This window comes from Aythya fuligula, chromosome 1 (genome assembly GCF_009819795.1).
Source record: "Aythya fuligula isolate bAytFul2 chromosome 1, bAytFul2.pri, whole genome shotgun sequence".
Taxonomy (NCBI): domain Eukaryota; kingdom Metazoa; phylum Chordata; class Aves; order Anseriformes; family Anatidae; genus Aythya; species Aythya fuligula.
Window position 1 is genome coordinate 47,236,725 of NC_045559.1, and position 24,014 is coordinate 47,260,738.

Genomic DNA, 24,014 nt, shown 5'->3' on the forward strand with positions numbered 1-24,014 from the left:
TTTAATTATAATTATAATAATTATTCATTAACAGAATTGAGCTTAATAATAAAGATATATAATGCCTAACATTAATAGAACATAGCACAGGACACAAAAATTTTAGGTACATTCATTTGAACCTAAAATAAAATTCTTAAGAATGTTTCTTTTCTGCACAGGTTGAACTCGAAATGGCAAATTACCAGGCATCTGAAATACCATCAGTCACGTTGGCACCTTTCAGTTCTGTGCACTTCAGAAAGATGACAGTACAAAGTATTACTGAGGATAGCCTCAGCACAATCCTAAGTATCTGCCTCCAGCACCAGTCTTGTTCTAGTGATGAATTATTATCACATCTGAGCTGGGATGAGGTGTGACAGTAAAATCAAGTTAGACACTCAGATATGCACAGCAGCCTAGGAAAATGAGTGAGAAAGGAAAAATATAAATGCAAAGAAATACACTCCTTGAAGATCAAGCAGAATTACCCAAATAATTCTGGATTTAATTCCAGAAAACAGGTCTAGGAGCTCTTTCAAACAGTACCCTTGAGTATCAAGTCCTCGTGAGATGAGAACGTTAGCTGTAACTCTGTCCAGAGATCAGTACAGCTAGGAGCACTGAACCTATAATTACCATGCTAAATCACATCTCTACACTCCCTCAGCCCTCAGCACACACTCTTGGAGCACCTCTTTTCAGCTTTTCTGCTCAATGTTCATTAAGACCATGCTCTCATTAAGAAAACAAAACAAAACAAAAACAAACAAACAAACAAAAAACTAATTAAGATGTGCTTCAGGTTCAGCTGATGACTTTATCGTCCATTAAGCCCGAACAACACGCTCTGCTTGGCAGGAGAGCAAAACACAGCAGCAATGTTTGTAGCAGTTCTGAGGAACCTCTTTATCTTCCAGATTTGTTTTTCCAGTCCATGAAGATCCCAAACGAGATCTTTGCCTTGCCAAAATACGTCACAAGATTGTATCTGCACAGGGTTCCTACTTGACTGAATATACGAGGAGTAAACAACTGAAACTCAAAGACAAAGCTATACTGCAGCTTTCCTAAAGTGAGTCTTCCACCATAAGCCAGTTGACAGCCTAGAAAAAAGTAGTATTTTACTTTTCTCTTCAGAAACATATTTGTCTCCTTTTCTAGCCAGAACATATCCTATATCTACTAGAATGGGATGAAATTGGAAAAATAAAGCAGAATCGGACGTTCCCTTAAAGAGCTAAGCAACCACCTTTTTGAAAAAAAGGAGTATCATTTTAGAAGCCAAGTTGTTTTGGATCCAGTAGAAAACTTAGAGTGATAGATGGACCATGATAACCTAAGAAAGCCAAAATTCTCTTTGTAAAATGTAGTCCAGAGCAGGTGTGTAAACATTAAAATATCTTTTAAATTAATGAAGTGTTTGAGGCATTTGTAAACTTACTTTTCAAAACAGAAGGAAAACGATACATACATACCAGGAATCACTCAACATGGATCATTGTCTACTCCCTGTGATTATGTTATTTGCATTACACTAAGCCTCAGCTAAAATCGTTTTACATTAGGACTTTGGGTAGGTACATATTCAGAACTTGGAAACCATTTGTTTCCCAGACATTTTATAATTTCAGCAAAGGGTGAGAGAAGGGAAGTGATAATAGTCCAATGTGAAAATGAGGAAATGATTGCATGGGAATTTCAAAGATTTGCCTATACCTCTTACAGAAGTTTTAACAAATTCTCAGATCCTCCTTAATCCAGTCTACTTCTTTAAACATGTGGCCAGCTGTCTCTCCCCCATTCTCTTTCCTTTTGAGATACCTTACCAAAATGACACGCGAACAGAAATCAAAGGACAGAACCAGACTTTCTGACATTAGGTTACAAAAGAAAAGTGTTACTGTTCCCAAACTACTACTTGATCAACAGCAGGAAGAACCAATAGCATTTTCTCATTACAAATTACACACAGGTTTCTTCCTTTTTCCCACCCCATATCCTTGTCTAGACTGAGATGAGACAGTGTGAATGTCATGCTGGCGTTTGTAAGACGTGCAGCCCATTTTCACACACCCTCTGGTGACGCAATACCAGAGGGCTTCCTCCCAAAGCAACAGAATTAACAGTAAGATGCTTGAGAGGAATGGAAGGGGAAAAACAGAACACTTATGACTTTTAAAAGCAGTGTATCTTCATGCTTTTAAGGTTCTTATCCCCACAGCACTTTTGTATTAAATTCAGAAGAAATTATACACATGAACACAGCATCATACTGCTTTACTGATTTCTACAAAAGTGAATAGTCAAAATAAAGTAGTGCAGCTAACAAATGGTACTCCAGGCATTACATCATAGTAACAAACAAATAATCCATCAATGAAATATGTCACCCTGATTTTCAAATAACATCTGTTTAATTAAAGCCTTCCTGGACTAAGCCAGAATAGGTATGTTCAATGTAAATGTCCCAAAAAACTGCCAATAGCTCTAAAGGCAAAATATACTTTCAGTTGTTTTCTTGATGTTTGTGGTGACTGCCAGCTGACAATTCTGAAAAGTAAAGGTAGTGGACGTATAATTTCCAGGAATCTTTTTCAAGCTAGTTTAAATCAAATTTTGAGTTTAAGCCTGAATTAGATTAAGCCTTGCTTCATGAACACTGATAGAAGCAACCATTGTTACTAATGTACTAGATATCCACATCAATAGCAATTAGAAGCCAATTTATCCATTACATTAAAAAAAATAAAATCTTACATTAGTGAAACCATTCAGTGAAGTGGGAGACGCTGCATCCCCTTCCCAGCTCCAGTTCACGGGCCAGACACTTAGTGGTACTCACAGGTCTGCTCAACGGATTGTGCACCCCGTACCTCATCTACTTGGCCATCCTTCATCAGACGATGGGGCACGAAAGAAGGGAGACATGGTACACTTCCTCGGGACTACTAGTCTTAGAAATTGGGTTTCAAGGATGTGAAGCAAAGTATGTAGTGCACCTGGCCCACCGGCTAAACACAAACCATGATCAATCTATCCATGAAAAAAGACTCCAACAGGAGTGAAGACCAAAATAAAATGTTTCCTGTTTTACTACCCTGCCCTTTCAGAATAATGAGTATGTGAGGAAGGTTATATAGTCTATGCAGACAGTAGTAAAATGGATATCATTATATGAAAATAGGATACACCAACACTTCTCAGAATACTGCTAGATGAATAAGCTTCATACTGCAGCTTCTAAATTTCCACTTCTAAGACTGTATATGCCAGTCCTTGCAAGTATACCATACTTTATAAACAGTTTGATAACTACACATTCTTTCCCCAGATAAGGAAAAAAAACATTATCCACATCAACTCACACACTTCTGAATCCTACCCCACCTAACACCCCACACAGAGCAGAACAGATTAAAAAACCCATGATATAAAAATGCATCTGACCTAAAACAAAGGTGGAGCAAGGAGGATATGTTCAAAATGGATTTGTTGTTGTTAAAATAAATCCTAACAAATTGTGAATATTACTTGGCTAATTCCTTGAAGCATCTTGAGAACTATTTGAAAAAAGATCCTAAGAAAAGTATCAGCTCACCTCATTTGCCACACAAACCCCCATGCACCACAACCTTCAGGAAAAGGGAGACCTTCTGGAGATCTACGGGCCACTCCTATCACACTGCCTGTGTTTGAGAAATACAGGATGCTCCCCAATTCACTGCCTGCAAAGGGGAAGGGTGGAACATTGTGGAGCAGGGAAGCAACAGAGGTTATAAGTGAGAGGGAAAAGGTTGTGAACCTCTGATCTGAAGGTGGCTAAAGAGGTATAAAGCAGGAAGGAACATCAAGAAAACTGCTCTGAAGAAGGCTAAAAGCCACAGCAGGTGAGAATCAGATAGCCTAAGATGCAGTAATGGCACAGTAAATGCAGTAAATGGTACAGTAGATGCAGTAAAGCTACAGTAAATGGTGGGGTGAGGGGAGAAAGAAATGCTAATTCTTCAAAGACATCACCAAATCAGCCTACAAATGCTTGTTTTGGGCTCTTACCCAAGAGATACTGCTCAACACACCCCCACTGCCCCAGCCTCCAGTGGCCAGGACAGAGAAGTCTGCACAGAGCCTCTTTTTCCTCCCGGCTTAGCATCTAACTAGAGCACATCCACTGAGAAATTAATTCTACACTGCGGAAAAAAAAAGAGGTAGGCAGAAAATAACTGCTCTTAGCATGCTCCATCTAGGTGATAAGGGGAAGACACATTGACTACTGCATTTTCTAAAACTTCCCATTTTAGAATCAGCAAAGAGATTCCTACATCAGGTGCCTCAGAAGAGGAATTCCCTCTCCCACACCTAAGATCCTCAGCTGAGTCACACAGCCTATACCCTATCTGTGTATAGACTACAGTAATATTTTAGTAGCCACGTAGCTCTTAAATCTCAAGCACACTTTTAATATAAAAAAAATATTGTAAGAATCGACAAGCCTTTACTTAAAATAACAGAGAAATAAGAAGTCTGAGCTAATGAATTAGCTGAGCCTTGTCAGCTGTTACTGATACAAAATTGCTATAACTACAATTCTACTATCTTGTTCAGACTGGTTTTTGTATTTATACTTCCCAGAAATCATCTTCCTTAATTTTTTGTCACATAATAAGTGATATTTAGGAAGTGAATGCCTGAGGTGGGCTGACAACTCTATAAATATTTTGTTCCAGAAGATTACAGGTTTTGTTCACAGAATGTAATGCTAAGCTTACAGTAACAGTATCCAGTAAATACAATTATTTACAAATCTTAAAAAAATCATTATCAAAATGTTGTTTCCTCAGCTCTCATAGAAGCAAAGAAACACTTCAAACTATACTGGAAGACCATAAATTTCCAAACGTATTTGTAGACAACACATGACAGCACTGTTATTGTTAAATTATTATTATCATCATCATTATTAGCAATAATAATGGTTATTATTATTACAGTAACAGTTTCACCTTTATCCCATTATTATTATTATTGGTATTATTGTTATTATTATTATTGTTATTATTATTATTGTAAAAGTTTCACCTTGACCCCATCCAATTTTGCCTACTGACAAAGCAATGCAGTTCTCTTTTGAGAGGACAAATACTACAGGAGAACACTCACTTTCTGGACAACATGCACAGTCCGCTCTTTCTGGCCTTCCTCTACTGCACATTGCTTTGCCTTCTGCGACACAGAGGAACATACTTCAAAATCTGTGTGTCCCAAATCCTGCAGATACTGGTAGAGTGGTGAATTCTGAAAGAAAGTCAAAAGAAGAAAAAATTGAAACAAACAAACATAAACTCAAAAACAAAAACCAAGGGTAAACAACATTCCCTATTTACCAAAGAACATGACTACAGGATGCCGAAGCACTGTCAAACCACGCGATCAGCAATGAGGTATGCAACAGGAAAAAAAAACAACATAGTATCACAGTAACAGCAAAGAAGACAAATTTTTGCTTTAAATATCTTTCAAGTTTTATCTTAACCATAATAAAAGAGTTGCAAGAGAGTCAATGTATGATACTGTGATGAGAAATAAGTATGCAACTAACCAGCTTTTCCTACAGTAATTATTTTTCACATTACCTGACTTTTTTTTAGCTTATAACTTACATGTAAGCAATAAATAAACCAAGTATTTGGCAATATTTTTAGTATATATTTTTAGTATATATTTTAAAATATTTTTGTTTGACTCCAAAACACTTGATGACACTAGTTTCCTGAAGTTTATAAAAACTTAATACTTTGTACAGCTTCTCGAGAAACAAACTTTACAACTAGAGCTCTTTTAAAACTTCAATAAATGAAGCCTCAGTATAACCTGATGAAGGACCTATGGCATGCTTTACAGAAATGAGAAAGTAAACCAGAGAATGGCTTCTGCTCTATTTGTAGTCAACATTAGCACTTTTCATAGCCAACTCTCACAGTTATCAAAATAAATAAATACATTAATTAAAAATTAAACTAAATATGAACTAAATTAAAACCAAATTTTTAAAGTTGCTGGCAAAGCTACTAATTCAGAAAGAGTCCTTAATGAAACTTCTTAGAGAAAGTAGGAGATTCTCATTACCATAACATGAATTTTCACATTTTTAGGCTTTTGAATTTTCTTTCCATCATTATCAGATTTCTAGATTTACTTAGCCACTATTTGCTTACATCCATATATACAGCAATATCTGTGACAGAATTGGCAGAAAGGATATTTATGCTAAATCTAGTTCTACCCAGGAGACGTAAAAGGACTTCTTTTCTTTTCTATTACTTTTTAATTCTGAAAAAAACTTTATCAACACTCCCACACTAGTATGCAAACACCAGAGAACTGCATAGGAAGAACATAAATATTTTAATCATTATAATTTACTATTAGTGAGACAACAAAAATATTGAAAGTTAAAAAAGGAAAAGCTTTATAATAATGAGCACACAATTGTGGAGGTTTGCAGAAACACTGACCAGTAGTATATCAACTACAAATCGTTACCTTAGCTAACATTAACTCGCTGATGTGAGTTGTGAAAAAGGCATCTACCATGACCATGTACCAGCATGGCCACGTCTCAAGTGTCTGCTTGCCATACAGTAAGACTTTGAAGCAATCGTTGATTCGAGCTTAACAAATGAATTTGTTACTGTTAAGGTTATTATTATTATTTTTAAATTCTATCAACAATGTGTTCTTTGGATCACTCTTGCCTATCTAAAGCGTGCAAATGCACTTTTGCATGCTCCCCATGGGTAACTAACTCAGAACAGATTCAGAGGCCACTCATTACCTGAAACTCAAACATTCATGCCAACTCACAGCGCTGCAGGTCCAGACAGTCCCCTCACCCACAGTGACAGTGATTGTGCAAAGCACTACGCTACATTAATGACTCATTTCCTTGGGGGAATTTTCCAGTGTGACACCACAATCCTATCTTTTTCCCAAGTGTCCTTCCTCAATGGTCAAATACTTTTTCAAATGCGTAACTAAACAACGCACCCGAATTGAACAATGCACTGCTCTGGACTGGCTGTAGGGACGCTGTGTTTCTCTCTAAGTAGAACATGTCTCTTTACCAGAATTACTAAATAAAAATGAGAAAGGAAACATCATAGGCTAGAACGCTTCTTTTATTTACACCAGAGGCATAATGGTTTGTATCAGGAACTGTGCAGCCAGCAGGAGCAGGGAGGTGATCGTCCCCCTGTACTCTGCTCTGGTGATGCCACACCTCAGTACTGTGTTCAGCTTTGGGCCCCTCACTACAAGAAGGACAGCAGGAAGGGTCCAGAGAAGGGCTACGAAGCTGGTGAAGGGCCTGGAGCACAAGTCCTGTGGGGAGCAGCCACAGGAACTGAGGTTGTTCAGTCTGGGGAAGAGGAGGCTCAGGGGAGGCCTTGCTGCTCTCTACAGCTACCTGAAAGGAAGATGTGGCGAACTGGGGGTCAGCCTGTTCTCACAGGTAACTAGTGATAGGGCTGGAGGGAATGGCCTCAAGTTGCTCCAGAGGAGGTTCAGGTTGGAAATGAGGAGACATTCCTTCTCAGAAAGAGCAGTCAGGCACTGGGATGGGTTGCCCAAGGAGGTGGTGGAGTCACCGTCCCTGGGGGTGTTTAAGGAAAGATTGGACGTGGTGCTTAGGGACATGGTTTAGTGGATTATATGGGTATTAGGGGGACAGTTGGATCAGATGATCTTGGAGGTCTTTTCCAACCTTAATGATTCAATGAATGTTACATTACCTCAGTAACTTCAGGACAGAAATTCTGAATGACCTGAAATTGAATGGATATGCATAACCATGTCTTCTTAAAATGGTCTCCATACAGCAGCAGGCTGCATACTGCCAGCACACCTGAACTACTCACCTGCACACACAAATGGCTCTTGAAGTAGCATGGACATTTCTATCAGAAACAGACCAGATTTTCCCAGTTTAGTCAAAGATGTGTAGACAAAACTCTGGGGAATTACAGGCCTGTCAGCCTGACCTTGGTAACAGCATCACACAGCACATGCAGGACAACTGAGAGATCAGAAGCAGCCAGCACGGTTTTAAGATCTGATCTGATTAATGTCTGGTCATGCCTGATTAATCCAATCTCCTTCTATGACAAGAGGACCCACTGAGTAGATGAAGGAAGGGCCGTGGATGTTGTCTGTCTTGATGTTAGTGTTTGACACCACATCCCAGACTATTCTCCCAAAGAAACTGCTGCTAGTGACTTAGACAGGTGTACAGCTCACTGTCTGGATGGCTGGGCTCAGCCTCACAGTGGATGGAGTTCAACCCCATTAGCAACCAGTCACCAGTGGGACTCCGCCAGGCTTCCCCCAGGCTCAGGCCTGGGGCCAGTTCTGTTTAACATCTTTATCAAACAGTATGAGGGAATCGAGTGCACCCTCAGTAAGCTTGCAGACGATACCAAGCTGGGTGGCACTGTTGATCTGGTTGAGGGCAGGAAAGCTTTGCAGAGGGATCTGGATAGGCCGGATCAATGGGCCAAGGCCAATCCCACAACATTCAACAAGGCCAAGTGTCAGGGGCTGTGCCTGGGTCGTAACACTCCCATGCCGCGATACAGGCTTGGGGAAGAGCGGCTGGGAAGTTGCTGGGCAGAAAAGCACCAGGAGGTGCGGGTCAACAGCCGGCTGAACATGAGCAGTGTGCCCAGGTGGCCCAGAAGGCCAACGGCATCCTGGCCTGCACCAGAAGCAGTGTGGCCAGCAGCACTAGGGAAGTGGTTGTCCTCTCGTATGTGGCACTGGTGAGACTGCACCTCGAATATCATGTTTGGTTTTGGGCCCCTCACTACAAGAAGGATATTGAGTTCCTTCAGTGTGTGCAGAGCAGAAAAGCTGGTAAGGGACTAGAAACCTAGAGTTATGAGGAGCAACTGGGGGAACTGGGAGTATTTAGTCTGGAGAAGAAGAGGCTGAAGGGAAACCTCATCACCTACAACTACCTGAAAGGAGGTACCAGTAAGGAGGGTGTCAGCCTCTTTTCTCATGTGACAACTGACAGAATGAAACAGACTCCAGTTGCACCAGGGGAGGTTTAGATTGGACATGAGGAAGAATTTCTTCACAGAAAGGGTGGTCAAACATTGGAACGGGTTGTCCAGGGAGGTGTTGGGCTTGTCATCCCTGGAGGTATTTAAGAGACGCATGGACATGGCACTGAGGGACAGGGTTTAGTGATAGGACTTGGTAGGTCAGGTTGATGGTTGGATTTGATGATCTTAAAGGTCTTTTCCAACCTATACAATTCTATGAAAACAATGGATGAACACATAATATTTTATTCAAAATCAAAATTTTGATGCTCGCTCCAGTCAAGACTCCAAGGAAATTGCATCCAGGCTCCTGGCAGACTTGTCCAAGGGGTAGGACATCTCCAGGTCCTAACTGCAGGACACAGCTACCTTCCTTTATCTGTCCAGGGGCTGGAGACCTTCACCTCCCCCAGCTCAGTCACACAGACATAAGTATTTCCTTGTTACAGCTATTGGAGATGAGACCAGAACACCAACTTCACCACTGCGTGACCTAAGCAGCTTCCTCCATGATGGTGTAGTGTGGTGCTTCAACCCTGCTGTGCGGGGGAACTCCACCTCAACCATTCTCTCACTCCCTCTCCTCAAAGCAAATGAGGAAGAAAATACGATGGAAAGGGCTCAAGGGTTGAGATAAGGACAGGGAGATCACTCAGCAACTAACGTCATGGGCAGACTCAGCATAGGGAGATTAAAATAATTTACTGCCTATTACTAGCACATGAGAATAGTGAGAAACTAAAAGCAAACTGAAAACACTTTCTCCCCATCTACCCTCTTCTACCTCCTCCCCCTGAGCAGTGCAGAGGAACGGGGGCTGCAGTCAGTCCTTAACCCTTCATGGTCACTCTCTGCCCCTGCTCTACGTGGGGACTCTCCCATGGGATGCCATCCTTCCCTGACTGATCCTTGGGGAGCTTTCCAAAGGCAGCAGCTCTTTACAACTGCTCTCTGATCTAACATGAGGCAGCTTTTGGACTCTTCTCACAGAAGCCCCCCTTGCACCTCCCCTGCTACCAAACCCTTGCCACATAAACACAATACAGACGGGAAGTTCAAAAACAATTTGTTTTAACCTGAAAACAAACAAACACAATGTTTTAATGGCTCTTTCCCCTTAATAACCTGGAAATCCTGCTTTTTTCTGTCTCCAGTTATGACAATTATCTTGTTACTCATACTTGTTACAAGCATAACCAATCATCTTGATTATACTTGTCACAAGCGAGACATCTGAATATTCGTTTCTTTATTGCTACTCACCTAAATACAGACAGCTGTCAAAATAACTGAAATATACAAAGGTGTTTTTCCACTACCTCCTTAGGGTACACCTTCTTGTTTTGGTGGCTGCTGTATTCTACTCTCTCCACTACAGAGAGACAGAAGGCGAGAGAGAAACCGTCCAGGTACCCAAATAATGTTAGAGACACAGGTGATAGTAACAGCTGTCTGTTGTAGAAATAAGGTAAAATTATTTCTCCTTCTGGGTCACTGCTGAACGCTCAGGCAGCTGATGGCTTGTCATTACAAGGGATTCAAGCAAGCACCAATCAACTCAAGGGAAATGTAAACTAGGTCTTTGCTAATGATCTGTCACAGAGCAATCTGTTGGTGTGAGAATTAAAGTTGTGTTTTTGCAGTGGAAAATTCCACTAACTTTGCACATTCAAAAGTGTTTGTGCAGGCATAACATTGGGGAGTATGTTAGGCAGATAAGGGGGCAGGGGAAGGTCCCACTGTCCCAAAATAAGGGGGATGGCTAAGAAAAACAAGACAAGCAGTGCAACAATCAGTAAAAACAAAAAGCAACAACAACAACAAAAATAATCAAGGGCACTCTAATCATGAAAGAAAAAAAAAAAAGGAGAAAATAATGGTTGGTCAAATAAAATTGTACTTACATAGTATAGTAGTAAGTGTTGAGTAGTTTGTGAACCTGTAGTACTCAGCCAATGAGTAAACAGGGGAGGAATCAAGTGTCAGGTAAGAGGGAATATAAGGTTATGACATACTATTGCTGTCCGCTCCTGCCTGCAGGACCACTGCCATTGCAATCATGAATAAAAATGCTGCTTCACCGAGATCCTCGCCTGAGCCTGTGTAATGGGCTACAGAGTGATTCTCCCAAACTGGGGGCTTGTCCAGGAGCCAGTCGCCTGCTGAGGATTGTTTCTCACACTGGCATTCGAGGAGAAGAAGAAGAAAATTTATTCTGACTGTGTGAGGTCACTTCAAATGTGCAGGGCACAGAAAGGAATGATCTGTGATGAGATCATTTTTTTAAAAGCTGATCAAGAAAACCAGTCTAATGCTGTTTAGATTGGTTCCATTTCCCAAAGGAAGGGATGAAGGAAGGCAGACAAAGAGATGGAGAGGTAGCCAGAGAGATTCTGTCCACCAAACCCAGAATTAGCTAAAATCCTGAATGCTGTACTTAGCAAATAAAACATTGCACAGATGTAAGGATGCCTAATTCTTACTGTTTTTTGGCACTATCAAAACCCTGCAGTAAATTTTAAGTAGTATAATTTCTACTATACAGAAATAGTGTTATTATAGCTCTCTCTTCAAATGTTAATGAAACTTTAGCCCCCAGCTGTGATGAATAATTTCATTTGTTCTTGTAATCAAGGTAGAATACAGACACCTTACTAGGTTTTACATAAAATCCTCTTGATTAATTTTTCAAAGGCTTTTAAAATGTCTCCATTATAGTTTGGTACAGTTAGATTTGCAAATTTTTAATACTCCTGGGAACTGGAAAACAGTTTTCTGATTACTGAGTTGGGAAATGATAATTGATTAAAATTTAACTCAAATGTTTGTCATATATTCCTTCACATAGATGAGTGGTGTCCTCTTTGAATTTCTCAGGAAGCACTCAGGCTATGACAATCCTCCTCTAGCACACTTTCTCTGGCCCCACTTTTCCTCTCCCCCATTCTTCCTAAGAGATTACTAGCTGAACTTACAGTCCCCATTGGAAAACATTTTTTTTTTCTTTTAAACTTAAGTGACCGAGAACTATGGCATACCTAAAATACCTTATGCTGTAAATAAAATATCATTGTTCCTCTTTCTGAATCCATAAAGCCGTATTAAACGTGGGTACAGAAAGAACTGAGTAAGAACTGGGTTGAGGCCCTTTTGAAATTAGATGACTAAGAACCTTAATGATACTGATGATAAAATTCTTCCATTAAGAGTGAGTTCTCTTGTGCAGTACATACAGCTTTACAGATTGCTCACCTCTAAGATTTGAGGATAACACCTACTTTTTTATTAAAAATACCACTGCTGGCATGTATTGACCTATGCTAACATAAAAACACAAACTATTTATATACTTATTATACTTAATGTCCTAGATACCCCCTGATTTTAAATGTACTGACAAGCCTGTCATTTGCAAAGCTGTGTGATCTGTATAACTCACTGAAGATTTCTCCAGCCATCTATAGCAAAATTTTCCCATGACATATGGGAGTAACAAGTAAGCAATGGCTAGAAAATCAATAAAGGAATATTAAAATGTTGAAGTGTAGACTTCATGTATGTGAACATTCATACAAAGCTTCCAATATTATCAAAGAATCATAAAATTATAATGTAACCACACAGGTGCAATATGATAACATTAAAATATGCTATATAATACACTACATATGTTTCAATTCAAGAGACGGAAGCATTATACTTAGCACTTACAAAGCATCTTTCATCTTCACAAAAGCTTTAAAAACAATACTTTAATCTCATAATATGCATGATCTCCCATGAATTATAGCTTTGCATTTCTAGATTACAGCCTTAGCCAAAATTCTCACTCTTAGTTGCCCTCATTCCCATTCGAAAATCACCGATATGCACATCTTTTTGTGCACACACTTGTAGCTGAGAGAAAAGTTTCTTGGTTTCAGCTCATGCCGTCATGCATCAGTATTGACAGGCTCAACTGATTTCATAAGCAAATGCTATGAGAATAGTAAGAAATATACATCTTGGTTAGGTAAAATAGGATCTGCTTTTTTGCATCCTAATTTTCCTTCCCTAAAATTAATGCTTTCCTTTTTTCAGCAGTCCAACATTTAAAAAGATTTTGACAGTTTTGCATATATATTATAGATACTACAGTTTTAGTTTGAGAAGGCCGGTGGGTTGTAAGTTAGCCTTGAAAGAAATCTTTAAGGTTATAGGTAAAGGGACAGCAACACCATTTCAGTGGACAGTCTGAATAGGAAATTTAAAGATGAAATTTCACCTTCCCATTACCACAGCCTCATATTATCTAAAGGACTCTATTTCCTTGTATTTTTGAATCTTTATCTTTACATTCAACCACTCAACTTGAATACTAACTAGAATAGTTACCATTACTCACATTTGACAGTCAGGTTCATTTACTTATTTCCAGTTGTCTCTGGTAGAGCAATATGGTAATGAATGATTTAGAAAGTAAAAAAGAAAAAAAGTCATCATTCAGCTTATTGTTAAATTACCATCACAGTACCAGTTACTGATGGCAAACACCATCTAAAGCAAGTGAGGATACCACGACAAGGGTTTTCAGCAATATGCTGTATTTATATCTGAAGTTTCTTCAAAGTTTAGTCTTCTAAGTCACTTTCTGAGATCACCTAGATACAAGAGAAAGGCATTGCATTTACCATAAGGGCATTTTTTATTATGCTACTTGTCAAAAATGCGTGCTGGAAATGGAGAACAGTTCCAGATGACAAGATGACATTATTCTTTGATGCACTTCTTACAAGCTAGACAAGGAGAATATGGTTAATAAGTGAAAAAAAAGTACTGAATAGGAATAAGTTTTCTGAAGATTTTAAGAAACAGGGTTTTCTGGGAACTCAGCAGAAACTGACAACAACAAAAACACTTATCCTTGTATTTTCTAATTCACTACTGTCAGACGCCCCACAAAGCCATCCAAATATAAGTAGATCTTTATAGTATTGCAGTCTTATGTAAGCTCCCATGTCCGGAATCAAGAAAAAAGCCTTTCCTCCTCATGCCCAACTCACTGAGCATACATGCATGTATTTTTGACTCATACTACTAAAGACAGTATCACTCAAATACTTGTATGTAATGACAACTCTATTTTTTCATTGTTGAAAGTGGTTGAATCTCATTCTAAACCCAAGACGTATTACACAGGATTAAAGAACAGTCCACTGAAATTATTTTGGTCTTTAACATTTTTTCAACGGCTATTTTAACGCCACTTACCATACAGTACTTTATTAGAAAAAAAAAAATAATCACCTAAACTGATCCAAAGATCAAACATCTTGTTTGCAACACTAAGCCTACAGTAAAAACAAATACCAAAAAAAACCAACACCAAGCCAAACATTAAAAAATAATCAAACACACAGCATTATGCACTGCTATGTGATGAAAAGGTTGGTAGAGAATTCCCTAGCTACAGGGAAGAGCTTACTTTTGACTGATATCTGCTCAGGTATCTGTATCTATTGCAGCCTTGAAAGCACAAATATTGCACTTTAATATAAGTCCTTTTGTGCATATTCTGAGAAAAGCCTTTGCAATCACAAAGGATATTATAAAGCTGTTAGCTTTCATAGTCTTGTTACAATAGCAGCTGAATATCAAAGCCACACCCATATTATTTTTGCTGATGCATCATGAACTAAATGACTCAGGATTTCTCCATTAGAGACGGGGGCTTCCCACACCCAACACTCTATCACTCCACGGTAAAATTTACTACCTAGTAGTAAATAGTAAAAAGTACCCTGCTCTAGCTTCCAACCACAGCTAATGGAGCAGAAAAACCTTAATGAAAATAATAAAAAATAATATGTAATGTGCTTGCACAAAGCAAAGGGTTTAAAGATCTCCTCTTAAAATACAGAAATGTTTTCTTCAAAGCCAAGGACTCTAATGGGCCAGGAACACTGTGGGAGCACAAACAACCTCCAAAAAGAGTACAAGCTATGAATTCTCAGTTAAAAAAAAGAAAAAAAGAAAAGAAAAAGAAAATATTTAACATTTCTGACAGCAAAGCTTAGCAAATAAGCTTAACAGGTGGCAAAACTCAAACCCAAATAAACAGTATTGAAATCCTCCCCCACCTCAAAACACAGATTTGAAAAAGTTGACCTAAAACTTACAGACAGCGCGAGCTTTGTCTCCTGGAAGAGGGCATTCCATTTTTCTCTTCTGTACTGTTCCCAGGCATCTGACAGAATCTCACCCACCTCCCCGTTTCTTTCCACTCGTCCCTCCAGGATGACCCGAGCCGAGGCTGAGAAGCAGCAGTCAGTGTAATTGCACCTGTGCTCCTGCACAGTAGCATTTTCCTGACAGCATCGGCGGCTGCAGTTTGAAACTTCCCAGGACTGTGCGATTTCTCCTGACTAATGTGGCTTTATAACTGGGGGGAGGGAGACGAGGATGACAGATTGCTAAAGGCTTTTAAAAAGATACTGCTAGAAAGAATTACTGCGCATCGATCTTATATGAAGCCATTAATAAGGCTTCCCAAGCAACAGTATTTAAAAGCCTTGGTCATATTCTCCTGGCCGGTAACCACCTCCTCCTTTCACCCGACCGACACACAGCCAGCCACTGACAGGGCTAATATTAGACAATGACTTCGACAGGGGAAGAGTCATTTAGATTTCTATTCTGTTTTCCCCGCCACAGTAGCGGAGACCTTTCTTTACACCATCACAGGATCTAGAAGCAGTTTCTGAGAACTACTTTGAAGCCATTAACCTTTTATTGTTCCCTAACATTGTCTGGTACACAATATATACCTACTATCGCAAGCATCTCCAGTTCCACGTCACTGAATCTGTGAAAAGGGAAAGCTCTTTCCTTTGCATTTTCAGCAGGAGGTTGCACATTATTGCCAGCATGGAGAAGTCTCATGAAGAAATCTTACATGCTAGAAAAAGCTCTGAAATTCATTAGCAATGGCAGCCCTGGATCATTTACCCATTCAAACTTGGACCTCCGAATACAGGTGAAAAGCTGAGCAGGACCTCTCTGACAAGGGCAGCAATGAATAAGAACTGGAAAACTGAAGGTAAAAGTGGTGAATGTATCTTCCCTGCAGGACAGGGTAACAGGCCAGCCACAGACTGTATCGGGAGCTTTGGGTGGGAAGTTGCTGGTTGCACAAGTCACAGCACTTAGCTGGCAAGGAAACACTTTGTTTTATACTGTTTACTAATATCTGTAGACTTTATCCTTCATTTGCATGCTGGTAAAGTAGTGGAATATTTCTAAAACACTCTGGAAACTTCTCTAAAACAACAGCTCCAAAGAACAGTGTATCCATTACAAGTCATGTTAATTTTGACACCTACTGAAAACACAGTGCAAGCAAGCATCTTTTCTGAGCACAAAACATCCTACAAATAAGAGAAACAGTCACGTTATGAGGACTAAAAGAACGGGAGTGATTTTTGTTTTTATTTTAAACTCAAGTGTCTCAGGGAAGTTGGTTCACGACAAAGCTGTGAGAAGAGTATTAACCCTCCTGTGAAAATGATGCCAGAGCAATTAGCACAGAGGAGGATGCCAAAATTTTTGGGCCATCAGACCTTGAAAATTTACTGTGGATCATCATCTATTTTTGTCTTCGATTTCCTAATAAAGTCAGTACGGGTTCACACACCATATGGCCCATACAATACCTTCCTCTGTCTGCTTAGATAAGACATTAATGTTATCCAAAAATGCCTCGTGACTTTACTTGGCACCCGCAACAACCAGAAGCTTCTTTAAAGAGTCTTCCCCTTCCTCAGAGCAGACTTCTGAGCAGATACCTGGCTTAGTCCATTTACCACTAGTTGGGCATCTTGCAGCAGAGGGATGTCCCCAGGCTGCAGTTACACGGGCAATTTAACCCGACATTAACAGCGGGTGCAGATGAAAGCTGCAGTACCGTTTTACAACACTAACGGTAACATTTACGCAGACAAGTGGAGAGATGGAACAAGAACTGATCTGCCTGAAAAACATAAAGTAGTCTTTTTTGTTTCTTTGTTTTCCTTTCTTAGCCACCTAAGTTATACCCAAGTCAGTCTCATGATCCAGGTTACAGCTCCACCCACCAATCTTAGTACTGGTGTAAAGAGGACGAGAGTAAGAAGGAAAACCCGAGAGAAGCCCAAATACCTCTTCTGGCAACAGCCCGCACTTCAGGCAGACAAAGCAGTCTCAAACATGTAAACAGTGTTTTTGACAGAAGTGTATATTTAAAACTGGCTTTGTTTCATGCACACATAAAACGACAGTACTACATCGTTATGCCACCCAATAATCAGTGAGAAAAATCCCATTGAGGCAGCAATAGAGACTCCACTACCGAGGTTGCATGAATGTTCTTTTTCAGCTCCTTTTTCAGAACTTAAAACATTTAACAAAAAAAAAATAAAAAATAAAAAATACATTTCTAACCCCATTACTTGACAAGAATGACTTCGTTTTGGAAGTCCTAAAGTTTTCAGGTGTTTGAATGACTGCAACTTGAAATTTTCATCACAACAGAAAGTTCTAAGGTTAGGTTTCATGGGTGTTTTTGCTTTGTTTTTAAAGCAAAATAATAGAAGAGCTCAATTTGGATGGAGAAACCATTTGTGAAAATAAACATTCCTGAGTGTTTTGATAAAAGATAATTTGAAAGTGTACAGAGAAGGACCTGAACATCTCAATTTAGTGATGCACCAGTATTCTAAGCAAAGAAATACCACATTTTGGATCCGTTTGCCTACTGTAGGTGTGTTGAGCATATGAGCTAAAGGATGTTCTGAACATGGCTGTTTTATGCTGGGAAACAGTGGTGCCTTTTGCTAGAATCTCTCAAATCTTACAGAATTCTGTATGTCAAAGCATTATCTGTATGCATCCCCCATAACGCTCAGCTCTGAGCAGCATCTTGGATGGTTGCTCAAATATGCTGTGAGAATAGTCTTTCTGAGCTTATGACATCTGAACACTTTATGATGTTGCCCAGCATTTCCCAAGTGCTTTTGTCCCGTCCCTCCTAAAGGGACTGTTCATTCCTACCTCCTCTCAAGAGGCCAGGCCCTGTGCCATGCAGCTGTCACCTCTGCTTAGCCCCAGTGCCTTCCCTTTCTCTCTCAGGATGGCATGCTGCTTGGAAAACACTTCTGTATTGTTTTCAGGACTCATTTCTCACATTAGCTTTGTCCACTTCAGCAAAAAGACAGAACACAGATCACTTTTCTCCTAACTGTACAAAGGGTAATTCCATTTCCGTGCAGCAGTATTTTTCCCAGAGATGGGGATACAAATGCTTAAGTAAGGGTGGGCTGTGAAACGAAAGCACATGATCTACTTTCAAAACCTTTGTTCTTGGTCTGTGGGTTCCAATTCTAGTTACTTAAACTGGTTTCAGTAGAACTGTGTTCAATACATTGCATGGATACAAAATCTTGGATTTAGACATGAGATTTTGACTCTCTGCATTCATCCCCACCTTATCTTAATGTACAGTTTTATATGGATTCTGAGATGTGATGCAGATAGAGGAGCAAAAGAAAGTCTTACTTGGGTTATTTGGTATTATCTTCCCATTTCCACAAAATAAAGCTTGAAGTTGGGAAAGACGACATATACAACATAAATTGTGTTTTTCAGTCTGGGATTGAAGGTAGACACAGTAAATCCCACACTTTAAAAGCGTGGAGTCTTACTATGGATCAGATCCTTTAGATCAGGAATAAAGCTGATCTAAAGCTTAGATTCAACAGTGACACTATCACTACGCCACCCAGCCAGCCAGCCTTTAGCAGGACTATTCTGTAACATAAATTCCCATTAGTGCCGAGATAGCTAGTGAACAGCTTAACATTAAGTAACTAGCGTGGGCAGAAGTGTTTCTAGGAAGCGTACAAGACCCATCAGTCTTGCAAGAGGTTCTGTCTGCACATCAGGAAGCACTTCTTCACTGCGAGGGCGATGGAGCACTGCCTCAGGTTGCCCAGAGAAGCTGTGGGCTCTCCACCCTTGTAGGTACTCAAAAACAACCTGGACATGGTCCTGGGCAACCTGCTCTAGGTGGCCCTGCTTGAACAGGGGGGTGGCACACAATGATCTCTCCAGGTCCCTTCCAACCTATGTGAGCACAGCTTTAAAAACTACCCAGATGGAACAAACGTGGCACAAGTTCACTAAAATATAGGACAAATGACTCAGCTGGAAGCAGGACACAGGAGCTGAAAATGCCCTTTTGGAACAGTGTTTGGATCACCTTCATCCCAGTGTTCTGAAAGAATGGGAGCATGAGATCAAAGCTCCAGCTCAGAAGATTTTTGATAAATCTATAAACTCACAAGTGGAAAACAGCAATCACAATGACTGTGCTTACAAGGAGAAAAAAGCAATGTGTCAGTCCTATGAATCTGATCAAAAGCCAGCGTGCTGCTGAGAATAATTATTCGTTATTGCAAAATTCAACGACGAAGAAGAAAACGGGCCATCAATGAGGATACCACATGAGGTCACCAGAAGTAGATTGCAACACTCACTTGACATCTTTCTTGGACGAGACAGCTCATTTTTCTAGATAATGGAAATTAGAGGAAGTTTAAATGAGCTTCTGACACTGTGCCATACGGGTATGGACTTTTGATACCACGCCATACCGGTTAAGAAGGGAAAGGATCTAAATAGGTGAATAGCAGAGATAACAGTGGGTTGTGCATGGAGCGTTAACCTCATCAGGAACTACCACAGCACACTGCACACTGTACTTTAACCACAGCACTCTGTCTTGTAGCCCATTTTGGGCTGTAAAAACCTCATCTCAAGTAACGTAACATCAAACGTCCTCTATTCTGTCTTACTACCTTTTTAAATAGACAGACGTTAATAAAAAGTATCGTTCATTTTCTTCCATAATCTGCCCTACACTAAAGCCATTTTTAATTTGACACACTGCTGGCAGACAAACACGTGCCAAGCATATCAGGGCACCTCTGTCTCTCGGGTTCTGCCCCCTCTCCCCTAATATTTGGAGTGCTTTCACTAAAAGAGCAACTGCAAAAACAAATGTGAGAACTGAAGTTAAGAGGTATGGACTGAAGTGAAGTAGAACAACCACAAGAACTTGAACTGAACAAGACTATGCAGTCGGTGAATGAAAATCTCTGGGTGCTGTAGGAATTCATTTATAACCTGGATAGAGGATGGCAACAATTCTGGACCAGCAAAATGACCGTCACTCACTATTACTCAATCACGATGATCTGCAACAGCTCTTGAACTTCTGCACGGGTAATATTGTTTCCCCAGGGCAGTGATGCCATCCCTGTGCTTGTCCTCCTTCAGGGAGATATTAATGTAACAGATATTTGATAATGAAAAAGATGAATGGTCTTTAGAAGCTCATAAATATCTATCAGCGGGACATCACTTGTTTGCTACAGCACAATTTGTAATGCAGATGGTTGAAATTGATGCCTTCAGGCCTGCTGGACAGAGCTATGACCTGAAAAATATGCAGAAAATAACACTGGACATAACTGTGATGTGGAACAGGTGAAGCATACACTGTTCTGCTTCTCTTCTCTCTCCTACCCATTCTGTTTGGACACGAAAAACACGAAGGATCGCTTCCTTCCTGATTAGGCATTTGTTATCACAACAATGACAACATTTCTTTAATGTAAGAATAGAGAAGAGTGCATTTATAGTCACTTGCAGGAATGCAGGAGTTTTTTGAAAGCTGCAGCAAAGACTCTTTTCCCCAGACTGGTACAATGGCATTACATGGTGGCAATCCCAAGCATAATTCTCAAGGACCTCCACTACTCCTAGCTACTGACTCAGGAGACTGACACATGAGGCACCTAAACAGGCCCAGGAAGACTTAACAGGTGATCAGGTAGAGAACAGCTTTTGGCATGCTCTTGACCAAACAAAGGACCATCCTGGAAACACCTCATGAACATAAGGGATCCTAGCAAGTTGGGTTCTCCTGTTGTTGCATGATAGTTTTCACGCTGTACTTGTAAAGGAAGATAGTAAACACAAATGGAGGGGAAAAGCATACAGGTGACAGCTTCCAACAGGCAGATACCAAGGGCATTGCAAGAGACCACTGAAATGCTGTACAGCTGACGGAGGCATGGGGAAGCACACCAGCAGCGTGGCACAGTCAGACAGTCTGCTTCTTTGTGTCCACTGCTGCATACAAGCATCAAAGGCTTCTGAAACTCTGCGTCCAGCAAAACGATTCCATTTTTCATAGCTGAATACAGGCACTTCTCCCATGCACAGACTGGGGAGCCTACAAGACACCCCTACCCACGGCACACACCAACAAACCCACTGATCACAAGCTGTCTTCGCTTCTCTCTCTGCCTGATCTACACTGAAGTAACAACGCATTCATAGTTTTCTAGGAAAACTGTCTAACTTTTCCTGGTAATTTTAGTGAGGTAAAAGAACTAACCAACTCTGGGTGCTCATTCTCTGGGGACAGCGACAGGAGCCAAAGGAACGGCATGGAACTGGGATAGGGGAGGGTCAGGCTGGGGTTAGGGAAAGGTTCTGCACCCAGAGGGTGCTCGGGCACTGGGACAGGCTCCCCAGGGAAATGGTTACAGCATTGAGCCTGCTGGAGTTCAAGAAGGGTTTGGGCAATGCTCTCAGACAAATGGTTTAAGATTTAGGTAGTCCTAAGTGGGGCAAGGAGTTAGGCTTGATGATCCTCGTGGGTTCCTTTCAGCTTGGGATACTCTATGATTTATGAATTATTTTTGCAGTGGAAGACTTTACAGAGCAGTATCAACAAAAGCTACTGCAAGGTGCTGACTGTTCCTGCACAAGTCAAACTGAAACAAAAACCTTGGCTTCCAGTGTGAGTGAGCAGAAGAGATGCTGTGTCCTGCTCTCCTCATACCTTGGTGGACAGAAAATAAAAGGAGGAAGCGAAAGAAATTACCAAAGGTATGAGAGAGAAGCAGAGGTGCACTAACTGCTGAACACACACTATTATCTTCATAGCAGCTTTGCAGAGATGGTATGCATGTTCTATCTCTGGAGCTGCCTAATTTCTTGGCATCCTTCATATGCTTTTCTCAGTGCTCTGGCCCTCATGAGCTTCTCTACTCTTCCAAAAGAGACCTCGGACTCCAGGTTCTCAAGACCAAAACAAGATGTCCTCCCTGCTTTGTCCATTTCTTTCTCGGTACTAATTCCCATGTTGTCATCTAATGCACTAGCGCTTTCCAAGGAACCTAGCCAAAGACACTAAATACACGATAAGAACAGAATGATTAGACTTAAAGCAAGGAAGAAATGGTAAGAACTGGTATAACTTGAAATGTTATAAGAAATGGTATAACTTGAGAAGCAGCCTCCTGTGCTGCAGAAGAAAACGTAGCTGCTTCCTATAAACCACAGATAACTGAGGAGAGTTTGTGGCCCAAGAACAAAAATGAAATAGTAGTTAAAAATAAACACATTGCAGCATTAAATACCTGTGATGCTTTCTTCTCCTGGCTAAATTTCCTTCTCTGGCTCACCTGCGTGGGGTTATTCGCTATTCTTTATCTTGTTATAGTTGCAATTTCCTTCATGAGACACCCAGCAAGTGACGTAGTAACACATACTCGATACAGCAAGGTGTCAAAACACCTTTACTAGTGCAGGAAACGCATTTCCAAAACACAAAGAAAACAGTCAAGTGCACACACGCATGCAGGGAGATCTCTTACTCCCCACATAGGGGAACTTTTTCTTTTTTAGTCTAAATGGAAATTGCTGCAGTAACTAAAGAACCGTGGGGCTACAGGTCAAATACCACTGCTACTGAAGAAGTGCACGCAGGGGGCAGGCACTGCACCTGTGAAATATTCTCACCAAGGATTTACATCGCTTGAGGAAGCAATGTGACCAGATGATCGTGAAGGCGTCTTCCAAGCTCAGTGATTTTATGACGACGGCAACACAAGTGACAGGCTTTGCTGATAGCGTGCGAGGCTGATTGGGGATGAAAACTTTGTGGCACAGGCCAGAGCCGTGAACAGGCGGTACTGATGCTACTCTGCGTTCCTTAATTGAGGAGCTTTTCAAACCCTGGCTAAACCACATCCTTTGTCGTTATAACCCATAACGCTGGATTATAAATCAGCGTTTTACAAACCGTTCCCTCTACAAATACCTTTTTCAGGTACCCCAGGATACACATAACCCCCACGCTGGGTCAGTTCCTGCGAACCCATCCGATCGTGAGGCGCAGACACATTCCCCATTGCCCATTCCCAGCCGCTCCAGACGAGGCCCCCGCCACCCGCTGACCCCGTTAGGGACCGAGGGGGGGAGGGGGCAGTGCCCGGCCCCGGCCCCCCCCTGGGCCCGGCGCCGCCTCACAAAGGCCGGGCCGGGCCGGGCCGCTCCCCGCGCGCTGCCCTGAGGCGGCCCCAACGGCCGGGCCGCGCGCCCAACGGCCGCCCCCGCCCCCGCCCGGCCGCCCAACGGCCGCCCCGCGCCCAACGGCCGCCGCCCCGCGCACGCCGCCCCCGCGAGGGGCGGAGAGAAGCGCGGGCCCGGCCCGCCGCCGGCGCCCACCTCAAACACCACTTCTTCGTCGAACTCCGGTGTCATCCTTGCAGCGCCATGCCACCCCCCGCGGGCACGACGGGAAACGGAGTCCGCCCCGCCGCCGGCGGCACCTTCCCCGCCTGGCGGAGTGCGGGGGGGTGGGGACTACAACTCCCAGAAGGCGCCGCGAGCACCCGCTTCCTGCCTGCGGGGCGGGGGGGGCGAGGCCGTACATGGAGGCGGTGCGGGGGGGGGGGCGTGGCTATGAGTGGGTGTGGTCACTTTGTGGGCGTGGCCGCGCGGCGCGCCGGCAGGTGGCGCAGCCGGGGTTGTGTGGGGGCACGGAGGGGCGTGGCC

The 24,014-nt window shown here is 41.6% G+C and overlaps 1 protein-coding gene across 4 annotated transcripts in view; it reads right to left on the reverse strand.

Annotated features, from left to right (window-relative positions):
* The window catches only part of VEZT (vezatin, adherens junctions transmembrane protein), a 62,166-nt gene extending 38,366 nt beyond the window's left edge, over nt 1-23,800 (reverse strand). For 2 of the 4 annotated variants that reach the window (XM_032181258.1, XM_032181171.1), the window contains exons 1-2: nt 23,685-23,798; nt 5,143-5,277 (exon numbers count right to left, since the gene is read on the reverse strand). In XM_032181258.1, coding sequence (XP_032037149.1) covers nt 5,143-5,277; nt 23,685-23,720 — 171 coding nt within the window. In that variant the 5' untranslated portion in view covers nt 23,721-23,798. Of the gene's footprint in view, nt 1-5,142; nt 5,278-23,684 lie in introns of all 4 variants that reach the window. The other 2 variants (XM_032181440.1, XM_032181353.1) reach the window with 1 other exon arrangement.
* Nucleotides 23,801-24,014: the final 214 nt, after the last annotated feature.